Source organism: Phalacrocorax aristotelis, chromosome 2 (genome assembly GCF_949628215.1).
Source record: "Phalacrocorax aristotelis chromosome 2, bGulAri2.1, whole genome shotgun sequence".
In the NCBI taxonomy this organism is placed as follows: domain Eukaryota; kingdom Metazoa; phylum Chordata; class Aves; order Suliformes; family Phalacrocoracidae; genus Phalacrocorax; species Phalacrocorax aristotelis.
In genome coordinates this window covers 129,695,812-129,708,205 of record NC_134277.1, presented here as the reverse complement: position 1 = coordinate 129,708,205, position 12,394 = coordinate 129,695,812, and the positions used below count along the sequence as shown (strand labels likewise).

At 35.4% G+C, this 12,394-nt stretch overlaps 1 protein-coding gene across 4 annotated transcripts in view; it reads left to right on the top strand.

Moving 5' to 3' along the window:
* PDE7A (phosphodiesterase 7A) overlaps nucleotides 1-12,394 on the top strand; it is a 75,638-nt gene that overhangs the window by 44,231 nt on the left and 19,013 nt on the right. For 3 of the 4 annotated variants that reach the window (XR_012659227.1, XM_075085136.1, XM_075085134.1), the window contains exon 3: nucleotides 4,832-4,915. The exons of the other annotated variant lie outside the window; for it this stretch is intronic. Coding sequence is in view for 2 of the 3 variants with exons in the window: in XM_075085136.1 (XP_074941237.1) it covers nucleotides 4,832-4,915 (84 nt within the window). In the remaining variant the exon portion in view is untranslated. The remainder of the gene's footprint in view (nucleotides 1-4,831; nucleotides 4,916-12,394) is intronic. 4 annotated transcript variants of the gene reach the window in all.

Genomic DNA, 12,394 nt, shown 5'->3' with positions numbered 1-12,394 from the left:
AAAAATATAAACCTGAGGTATCTAGGACACCTCCCTCTGCCTCTGTTTAGTTGTGCTGGCTGTAGATTTGCTTCCTTTAATGTTTTCAGGCTGTTCCAATGGGAATCCAAGGGAAATTAATTTGTGCCAAGTAAATAGAAAATCCTGTGGTATGGCAGTGCTTCCAGGTTCAGTTTAAAAGATCAAATTTTAGGGACACACAAAATAAACAAATAACTCTTTTAACTGTCTTCATCAGTGTTGATATAAACAACCAGCGTTGACTCTAATGACTCATCTGTCATACCCCATTCCCAAAATATACACTAAGCCACTCCCGAGTGGCTTATTTACTATTTTAAAATATAGATACAGATGCAGCATTGTAGAATTTTTCTTTTAAGACTTGGGAAGGGCTAATATATCTGCACCACCTCAGTGAGCTACTTCTCTCAGCAACTATGAGGAATTCTCAAAATTTCTTGTAAGTGCTTCTGTGTAATCTCGATACTTTCTTGATTTTTCTCTTCTTTGCTTTTCTGGTCGTTTTATATTGCCTGAAAGTTTTGCTACTGTGCATGGGGTAGAAAGAGTGGGGCACTGACTGCTTGTATTGGTGAGCATGCACCCCTCAGCTAGAACTGGAGCATTTTACCTTCCTGTAGAGGTCTTGATCACTTCAGATAGGAAATAGTGGAGACAAGCTACTGTGTAATACAGGTGCACGTTCTTCTCTGGTAGCAGTTGTGTTGTATTCCTTTTGCTTTATTTCCGGCATATTCAGCTGACCTGTCATCTGTTTCTCCAACAAATTTAATAGGAACTTTAATCTGTGAAGCTAGTAATTCTTTCTGGAAATCCTGCTCTTCACAACCTCATGGCTTTGACTTGGGTGGTTTACCTTGAGGTGGCTGTCATAATTTCTGCTCCCAGCTGTCCTCCGTGATCTCTGAGATTTCTGCCCCTGCTCCAGAAGGTCTCGGCTCCCCAAGCAGCTGCTGCATTGTTACTGTGCCACACTGGAGTATTAGGGTAGCACAAAGTGTGTGCTGTGTAACCCTAACGCACAGGGATGTCAGCTATGGCATTTCAGCTGCCTCGTAAGTATCAGAGCTGTCCTTGCGGTGTGAGCAGGAATCTGAGGGGGTAGGAACTAAATGATCTGTCTAAAGGTAAGTTTTGTTACAGCCCTGATTCCTTTTCAGTTTTCAGTGGTAGCTGCAAACCTCCCTCTTACATTCCTCCTTCCAATGTTTGATTTTCTGCCTGTATGGCCTTTGTCTTAAAAATGCAAGCAATCCTGGTCACGTAGAATGATTCTGGAAAAAAACCTAGTTAAATAGTCAGCCAACAGATATTTTGTCATGTTTGTGCACAAAATCAGATTTTGAAAGGAAGGCTTTACAGTTTTTTAAATCTTCCTCTCGATTCTTTGGGCTCACAGAAACTCTGAAGGAAAAAAATTGTTCCTGGAAGTCCACTGTCATTAAGATGCTGGACTTGAATGTGTCCCCTAAGGAAACAGGGTCTTTTCAGAGTGGCTAAAAAAGACACTTAAGAGAAAAACTGTCAGCTTGCTACCATTTCTCCCCCCCCTCCCCCAGAAATTTACCTAAGCAAATGGTGCAGTCTGGTTGCAAAAGACTTTTGTAACCACTTCAATAGTTTAATAAAAGGCCTAAATAAATAAAAACTGTTCAAAAGTTCTTTTGTTTTAGGGGTTGAATTTTCATTATCTTTCAGCAACCATAGTAGCGCTTGGCTCTGAGGCTGGACTTCTGTTGCTGTTTGAAGGAATTGTGTAACAATGTCCTTTTCGTCTGATAAAAATATGCACAAGACATTTTAGATTTTAGATTACTTTTAAGTTACCTACGATAATGAACATGTCTCTTCCTTAAAATTAAATTCTGTATCATTTCAGAGTCATAGGATTACAAAAAACTTGTGCAGGTTTTCCCAAGCAAATCGATGCAAATACGTTATGTTGTGCAAGCACCATAAAGTGGGTGCATCTGGGATCTGTTGGTCTTTGCAGGTCAGATTAACTGAAGAGTGAATGCTTAACAATGGTCCAGTATTCCTGGGTGTTTTGGGACTAGTTATACATACGCAGTAGAGCTTCATTTCACTGTGCTAATAGCACATCATTTAATAATGTGGTAATGTGCTGCCAGTTTGATGCTAATCCTTTATATGCATCTATATACATAGAAACTTCAGGGTGTATGGTATCTTGAAATTCCACTTGTACCAATTTTTTTCCAAGAACATTTATTGTCTGAAATTTTTAAAAATGCAGTAGTTCTGTACAGTAATGCAGACAGCTCTTCTGCCTTTGTTTTGGCCCAATAAAAATTTTTACTTTGTTTACTGTGACAAATTCCAGTCCTGCAGAAGTGATATCTTTTTCCAGAATAAATCCAAATGTATTCTAAAAAATTCATCCATTGTTGAGATCTTGGTTCTTAACAAAACACCCTCTGCTTCTACCATGGAGAGAGGATCTTGTTTAGCAAGTATTTAATAAAAATATTTTGCTTTCCTTGCAGGGAACTTCTCATTTCATATGTATGCAAGTAAATACCCTCATTTTACCTTTATCTTATTACAATTGCCTTTTTTAATAGTTTGCCATAAGCATTTTAGTATATTATTTCTTCTTTTGGCTAACTATTCCTGTAAATAGACATTTTAATAATTTCTGTTAAAACCAATAGAGTTAGTTGCGCTTTTGCATTTCACTTGTAGACAGTTTTTCTTGCTTTCCCACTCAAAATCCACAACATGGCAGGCATTTCAAGGGTAACAGAGATACTGTTGTTCTGTCTATGCTGTAAGAGTAGGTCCTAGTAAATAAAAAAGAACAAAGCAGAGAAATTTTCTGGATATCATTTATCAGATGAACCTGCTTGGCTTGCTATTTCCAGAATTCCAGGTTAGTCTTCAGGTATTTTTCTGTGAACTTTTCCTATTCTTGACACTTCAAAATTGTTGTTCACCAAAACCTAGTTGTACACTGATTGAAACTAATTGATAATTCACTTTATGGTTGGTAAATTTTGAAAGTTAAGACTGCCTTGAAAACTTAGTATAAATCACAAAAGTTGTATCACCTTTTCTGTAAAAAATCAGCTCAACTAAAAAATACTCTTTTATTTTTCTTCTAATTCACCTGGTGAACTCATTCACGCAGCTGTAGCTATGACTGATTTCCCAGATAAATGAGTGAAAGGTAATGAAAGTTGCGTTTTCCTCCGTGTAAACTGAAGTTTTCATACACTGCTACTAATGCATTTGCCTTCTCGTTTCCAAAATTTCTTCCTTTTCTTTTTTATTAATTTTGTAAATAAAATTCACCAGTTGCTTGTGCCTAACAGAAGAGTTCTACAATTTGCTGCCTCTGTATTGCCTGGAACAAGACAAGCCTCTTGCACTCTGCTCAGATGAATGCTTGAAACCTTTATAAGTAATGTATTGTCAATGGTCTGAAAAATAATATTCACAGGTAGTAATTAGGTTACTTTCCCTTGCAGCTCTATTAAGGTTTTCAGTTTCAAAAAACCCAAAAGGACTAATAATTGAAAACCACATATATTTGGTGTGTTTTTACTGACATGTAAACTTTAAACTTGTTATTTGGGGAGCCCTGGGCCTACTTACCTCTTTCTGGTCCTTCCAGCGTGCTTCACAAAGTATCAATAGTGACACACTTCATGTGACTGTTACGTCAGTGTTTATAGATATGTATCTCTAGAAAGATACCTATTAAGCATTAAAAGTGTATTACTCAAGTTTTACTCAGTATCTTCAGCTATTTTCTGACAAGTTGCCTGTTTCAGCATTACAAATTGCCAGGCTGGAAAAGAAAAGGAAAAAACACTCGAGGTTATCAGTTGCTGGAAACTAAATAGCTTTTTTTTTTTCTTATAAAATCTGTCTTATGAACTGATAAAAATAGATGTGTTTGAGGAGGGGAGACTACTACACTTGAAGGATTTTCATAATTAGAAACCAGAACTTTTTCACATCTTAAATCTCATAGTTTTGTTAGGATTGGAGGAGGGAAACACTATTCCATTTGATCCTCAAAGATTTGCCCAAATTTGTAATTGCTAAAGGATTTTAAGTGAAAGCTTTTAATCCAGGTGAACTACTTAAATTAATGCATACAAATACCTAACAAAAGAATACTGATCAGCTTTCAGTTGGTAAAATGCATAAGTAGGAATCAACTAGCATGCTTGAAGATTCAGGTTGAAGCTAATTGCAGTGCAAAATAGTTTGATAAAATTTTAATACTGAGTTTTGGTATTTTAATAGGCTCTTGTGTAATATTCAAACAGCTGAGCACAAGTAAGTAAATGCTAGTGGGAAAATATTCTATTATGTAATATAAAATCATATTGTAACTAGCTTATTTGCTAAAAGCTACCATTTCTAGAAGCTGAATCTTTTTTTGTATTCTAAAAAATGTTATCGTTTCATGTGTGTTACTGAGGAACAGATCAACTTTTAATGTTCTTGTTTCCTGTCATATTAAGGTGCATTTTTACCATACTGGTGTAGCAGGCTGTTCCTAATTTCATTTGAATGCTTATCACATGCTTCTGGCAACGTATGCTTAGGCAGGAGAGATTTTGACGAGAAAGCATGCGATTGCATGTTTAACAAGTCTTCAAACTTTGTTTTGAATTTCACCTTTAAAACAAAAAGCATTGAAATAGGCCTATTGTTTGAATAACCCTCCTCCATTAAGTACATGAATCTTTACCCCTCCAGGCTATGTTCATTTGCATTTTATCTCTGCCACTCTTCCACACTTTTATTTCACTCTTGACCCTGTTTCTAGGAGATGTGCGAGTAAGAAGTCGGGCAGGATTTGAAACAGAGAGAAGAGGTTCTCATCCATACATTGATTTCCGTATTTTTCACTGTAAGTATTTAAAAGCAGATAAATGACAAATAAACAAAGGCTTCCATTAATCATAACTACTGAGCCTCTAAAGTTAGCACTTTATATGACAAGACCATTTTTTATACTTCTTAAGAAAATCTTTCATGGTACTGTATTACCAAAAATAGAAGAAGAAAATCTTCACTGCTGAATTTTTGCTTTTAAAAAACATAGTTTAAACTCGTTGAATTTAGGCCTGAATCCCTATGGAAATGAAGACTCTCTTATATACAGCTGCTGATGTGTCTGCTGAGTTCTTACTTGGCAGACACTATCAGTTGAGAAGAATACTTTCCTGCTTTTATAGAGCAGCAGAAGGGCCTGGTCCAGGATGATGTTTGAAGAGAATTACAGTAGATGTCAATATTCTTGACCTCATCATAATCAATTAACATTACCTTTACTGAAACATGTAGCTAGGACTTAAATTTTTTTGGACATAGACAAATCTTAAATAAAGATTAAAGTGTTATAAGAAAGCAGACTAAATTTTATTATGTGTTTTAGGAAACATTTTTTTCTCAGAAGTGTTACAAGAAGGGTATTTTCAGATAATTTCACTTTTTTCTCTACGCTATACTGTTATAACTAAATATGTTAGTGGTTGTAATATAAAAGCTTCAATAACCACCAAACCAATATGCAGCTAATGAGCAGGGGATTTAAGTCTTAATTAAATGATGCCAATAATATTAATGTATTGTCATAAAGTATCTATACCAACATTGTATCAGCACAATTCCAAGTATTCTGAATACAATAGAGAGATTTAGAAAAACTTTTTTCATGGTAACAAGTGTGGTTGTTGTAATTACCTTAATAAAAATGAGTGGCAGAAACTGGTCTAATTAATATTCTGATCTTAACTGAAGTTACTCTTTTTAAAAGTAGACCACTACTTAAATTTAAAACTCTTAAACTGTTAGTTTCGTTCAAAAGTTAGTACCATAAAATAGGTGAGAAAACAAAGTTTGAAGAGTATGCTATATTGATTTGTTTTCAATGAAGAATTCTATCTCAAGTCCTGATAATTCTATTGAGTACAATAAAAATTCTCTGTAGAAATAGCATGCGATTTATGAATTACATAACTGTCTTTTTGTGTGTATATATATGTGGCATTTCATGCTGATACGTGAAAATACTAACAGAAATATTAAAATAACTACCTGTTAAAAGACAGTCACATATTATATTATTGCTGCTGTCAAATTAACTGTATTTTCTGTGGTACTCATCACACTGTTTCTTTCCATCCTGATGATTGTGCATCAGGCAGATAGATCATGACTAATCAGGAAAAGGATTTTCACACCCTTTCTTCTTGTCCCTACTTGTTCAGGCACAGGCACCAACTTTTAGCAACATCAACTGTGGTGTCTGATGACAGCAAAGAATGTTGCTAGGAGGCCCAAAAAATTCTTTGGCTATAACTTCGCTCTGGAGTCAGCTGCTGTGGCAGTTTTCAGAGTTGCCATATTATAGTCAGATTTTTTTGCACTTCAGGATTGTGGCCTGTTGCACGGTTGCTCTTTGACTTCAGACTCCTGCTACATTGTGGAGTTTCTTTTGAAGTCTGTAAGGAATTCAGCCCCATCTCTCACCATGTCACTACATTATCTATTAACTTAGAGCAATATTTTTTTAAAATCAGTAAATTTTTGGGTTTTTTCTGCAAGGCTAATTGAGTCCTGATCAGTGTTTCCTTAATTGTTTTAAGTAAAAGAGTTTTAGTATCCTACTGCCAGACTGGGTAGAGAGAAGCTGTTGGAATCAGATTTGATGTCATTTTTAGGATATTCTCCCTGCACTACCCTGGCAACTCCAGAAGGATTTTGCCACACAGAGCTACATGGCTGAAAAATGTCCACCTGTATGAGCAACGAACAGCATATGATATGAGCCAGCTAGCTCTTGGCTTGGGGCAAAAACTGGGCTGAAAGGGTCTCTTCTGCAGCTGAAGCACACTAAACCATCTGAGTGCTGTTATTTCCCCCCTGCACCCCCAGCTGCACAGTGAACATCAGTAATGCATGGATATGCTTCCTTCATGGTGTTTGTAAAGTTTCACTGTAACTTTCTATACTATCCACTACCTCTACTCTGTGGTTCTAAGTATTTTGTAATGATCACTGCTTACCCGTTTCACAGATAACTTCTATACTGGCTATCAGTCAGAGTGTTAAAGCATTATTGCCATTTTGTGTTTTGCTTAGCTAACTTTTGTTGTTTAGCATTATTTTATTTTTCTGTTGGTGATGTTTTGTGAAGAAGTTGAATGTCTTTCAGGAAGTCCAACTAATAATCTGCTGACCAGTTCTCTTTTTCCAATATTTTATTAATAGGCTCTTAACCCAATATTCTATTGGTAGGTTTGAAGAGCACTGAATTTTAAATGCGTTACTCTATTTTCAGGAAGTTATAGGGTGGGGGTTTTGTGTGGTGGTTTTTTTTTTTAAATAATCACTTCTATTTCATAAGGTTATTTTTACTTGCAACTTCAATTAGTGTTACCGAAGTTTGTTAGCATTTCGTTCTTAAGGCCACTTCTGTTTCTTCTTAAGGATTATAAACTCAGTGTCTGCATCTTTATCCCAGAGTTCTGTAACTGGCACATGAATTTCTAAAGTTTCTAAATTGGCTAGAAATATTCTCCATGGTAACTTCTTTCTAGGAAATTAGATTATAAAATGATTGTTGGAAAAATGTCTTTGTTGTTGCTAGAGATGGTGGTATGGGAGTCATATTTTAGGAGTATTAAATGTGGGATTTAATTTATGATAAAACTAAGTTGGAGTGGTAGTTTTCCTTCTATATTATCAGCTATTCCAGAAGGCACACTTTTATAGCTAATTGCAGGAACTAGCCAGGAGGAATAGCTCAACAAACAAATTTTTGTTTCAAGAAGACTGTTTCACGATGAATCGGGAAAGTTGGGATTGTATTCTTCAGGCTGGTTGGTAGGTAACTGTTTAACATTGGGACATAAATTCGTAGTTTTTCTGTTACCAAGGTCTGTTGATAATGTCTGTGTGGGACCATGGGCATAAACTCAAGTTAGCAGCTAAAAGCCGCCATTTCTGGAGAGCAAAGAGCAGCCACAACTTCCTTCCTCAGAAGTAAATTTTTACCTTAAATATAATGGTCTGGTTTTGTTCAGTGGATATACGTATTTCACAGTTGCACAGTAAATTACATACAATTAATTACTTTATTGAGTTGAATATAGAGTGCTGGATCTATTTTTCACTCCTTGGGCAACGAGGGAGTTTGGCAGTTTACTGTCTTGACAACACATCATGTACTGTTTGGTTTTCAGGGAATTTACTGAAAAAGTGTTTGCAGTGGTTATAACCACTCTTGCTTTCTGCTGGTTTACAAATAGACTAGTGTTAACATGACTACTTTTAAATTTTTTTTACATTACTCAAGACATCATAGATACTAATTCAGTCTGCAGTGATGACTGACTTTGTTTTGCATTAGCTTTTATCAACATAATCTTTGGTAGACGAATTGGTAATTGACAGTGTAAAAAAAATATTCCCTTTTTCAGAAATGTCAAACTGGCAACAGAATTTTAGGTTTTGTTTTCTTGCTATTGAGAGATCGTCAATAGTGTCTATTCTTTATATGCACGTGTCTGTGTGTATATATATGCAGACACACTTAAACTTTTGTGAGGATTTTGTAGCATGCACAAACAAAAGAATATATAATGTGCCTCAATCAATCACTGTTTCACCTGAAAAAAAAATAATCAGTAAATAGGCGCAGTGATGTGTACAGTATGCTATAGTGAGGATGTGAAGCCAAAATCAATTAAGTGATGCTAAAGTGAATAATCAAGATAACAGCAAAAATATTGGGAAGTGTCTTATGCACCTACCACTCAAATTACCGCTTTCAAACTTCCTTTCTAGGAAAGGGTTGTAGGATAGAGCCTGGAAGAACCAGATAAAAACCAAGTACTTCAGTTCCGTGGAGAAGAAACATCTTTTCTTGCTTTTTCCTATTGTATCTGCACTAGAATAGATACGATCTTCTAAAAACCTTTTGACAATTCTCTTGTGCTACTTTAGTCTGAGCATCCTTCTACGGGGAGATGGTGATGTTGCCAATATGTGTGGCTCTATTATGTGTTTCGTAGATAACCGAACATGTCACATCTGTGAGTGAAAATATCTTAGAAAGAAGAAAGGGGTTTTTTAGTTAATCAGTATGTTTCTGTAAACATTTAGGAATGACTTAATTTTGAATCAAATTGATGCCTGCATACAGTACAGTGCTTCGCACAGGAGAGACAATGATGTGATGGGAACTTAAGACTTCATTGAGATTTAGATGGTGGTTCTCCTTGGTGGTATGTGGAGCCTTTTTAGCAGGGAAAGGAAAGAATGGAAGAGTTTAGGTGACTTTTATAGGTGATGGATAAATCTAATTCTCTTAAGAGTGCAAACCCATGAAGAAATTGCAGAGTTTATCTCTGGTATACAACTTTTAGACTGTGTATTTGGAAATTGCAGTTCATGGAACATTTTATATGCTACTTTGAGATCTGGCAAAGATGTCAGCATCTACTGTTTGCAATCTTCTTTTGAATTTCACAGTTTTTTCACTCACAAATCATTAGCAAAGGTTTACCTCGGACAGTGAATTTAGACTTCCCTTGGGTGAGAAGCCAGAAGTCAAAGAACAGAGAAGAGTTCAAGTCCAAACGGATTACGTTAAGCAATTTGGGAGGTCTTTGTGTAACAGCATCTGATCATGCTTTTGACAATACCATCTAGAGGTTGAGGCAAAATGAGCATAGGCCAGATGAAGTTGAATGCCCTTTTTTGTTTCAAGAGAATAGAGAAATACCTAGCTGACTCTGGTTAAGAGTAATTGTCTGTCTTGTTCAGCAGTCTACTGTGAAGAAGTGTTAGTTTCACAATGAGTAAAGTCATAGGTTGAATGAAGTATTTGTTTCCCTGTAAATATACCAGCACTGAGGAGTGAAAAGCTAGTACTCAAAAGATGTCTCTAAAAGCTGCCTTTCTGTGAAGGATGCATTCAGAAATTGCCATCTAATTATTCACAATCCAGATTTTTCAAATTGTCAATGTGAGAGAAATTTTTACTTTGGTTTAGTGTGGAGAATGCAGTCACACATGGGGAAGTCGCAGAAAATGTCCTAGATACAGCTTTGGCCAAAAGAAAACAGTGAAGATAAACTTGAAGTTTGAAGTGAGCTTGGTTAAGGAAGACACAGGGTAAAAGCTTCCAATTAAAAATACAGGACAGATGTTTTTTGTTTCTTTTGCTAGATTGTTATTTTACCTACAATTTTTTTCTTTTTATATAACTGATCCTTAACCCACAGCATATTTTCTGGTTATCATTATTATTTGGAAAAAATACGTATGAATGTGTAGATAAATACAAGTGTATGATACATAAAACCAAAACAGTCTGGCTCAATTTTTTCTATAAAGTAGAAAAGGGTGTATTGAGCCTTAGTGATGCTAAGCAGGGCTTCAGTGTGGTTCTAAGGAAGACAGGAAGTGTAATAAGGTGATTTAGACACCAATAGTCTGTATATGTAACTTCAAATTCCTTGCTGAAATTCTATCTTCCAAATGAAATCATAGTTTTAAATATGTACTGAATGCATTAAAAGTACTTCAGAATGCAAATCATGAGTGGAAAACTTAAGAGCTAAATAACAGGACTTAAAACAGTATTTTAAATGCACTTGGATCTAATATAATGCATTTCTTAATGGCTTGATGGGAATAGTTGTAATATTAGAATGCTTATGGGTCCCTCTAGTGGTGTGAAATGCTAGAGAATACTTTCAAATTATTCATAAAAAGAAAATTATTTGTATCCTAGCAGGCCTTAGAAATATGGTTATACTTGGCATGTGAGGTTGAAAATTTATTTCAAATGTATATATTTACAGGTAGGGAAAACTTTCAGATACTATGTCAGGTTTGGCTATAGTATCTGCTGTGTAAAAATATATGTAGTTGGGTTTAATATGGAAAAATTGTGAGAGACTACTTGCATGAAAAGAGATTTCCTTGAATTTTTTAGGAAAATGCCTCCTCTGGTGGACCTTTGCACCTCAAACTTCAGGTTTCATGTTCAAACATAAAAGATCCATAATTTCAAATTTTTATTTTTTTAAGTTCCTTTTTCTCTTAGTGGCAGTGATACCAGAGATCCTCAGTTAAGCTCTTTCTACTGGTAACAGCAAAATTCAGTGGTATCTATCATGGATAATTTGCTATTTACCTTTTGGACTGTAGCAGGGAAGAAATGGAAGTATAGTTCTTATGCTGGATAGCCTTGTTTTGACCAGCACCCCATCAGAGGCTGTGAGCCTTTATTTTTGTGTTAAAAGAAAGTTGAAGCATTTTGCTAGGATTTAAGGTTTTTATTAATAATTATGGCTTGGTTTAATTTTTTAAGTTGTCATTCTTCCTTTTGTTGTCTCTCCGTACTATATGAAATGTGAAAATTCTGAGAATAAATACATCAGTATATTATGGTTTTGTAAGTGATTGTCACTTGTCTTTTCTCTACATACTTTGTATTTTTATTTCAGCATGAGAAAAATATTTAATATGCCTGTGAAATGTGATAAAATTTTTTTTAGATTTTGAAGTACAACACTGAAAAGACTGGCAGTGGGAGGACATTAAAATGAGTGTATTCTTGGAATACAGATGAAATCTGTTGCACGAAGACAACTTGCGTTATTTTATTTTCTTGCTGTATATGCATAACATTAGCAAAATAACTGATGTTAGTAAACAGAATTATTCCTTTTCATTTTAGGGAAAGGTGTTTTTTTATTATACCAGCATTTCACTTCAGCTGCTTAGAAACAATATAATAATTTTAATAAAAAAATAACTTGGCGGTAATAAATACGTTGGGTGATATTCTAACTTTAAATAGGACATGAAGAGTTAAGAAGGGAACAAGAATGTCATAGGAGAGCTGCTGTTGACTAGGCATAAAGGCCTACTGTTTCAGTCTTCTGGCTCCTTGCTTCGAAGGCACTTCTGAATGCTGTAGCTTCCTTCTTAACATGCCCAACATCCTGACTTTGCTTTTTCTGTTTCAGTTCTCAAGACTGTAAGTGTCATATGTTTATTTTTCTCATTCTAATTTGTCCTTATCTCTTAAGAGCAAATGGTCACTACTGGATATTAGAAAGGCACACTGCAAGCTCCAAATGAAATGAAGGACGTTTGGGCTGGGAGGAGGGATGTTTTTCTAGCATGCCTTTTCTTGAGCAAATGTAATGCACTCTTCACCTTCTTTCCATTATAAATACATTACTGAACCTTGCTTTGGTAGGGTCTCCGAAATTAGCATCTAATTTCATGACTCATGACAGAAGAGGGTAGGATGACATTCTCTTATTAATCATGCATATAAAGGGAATGAGTCTTCCGCTTG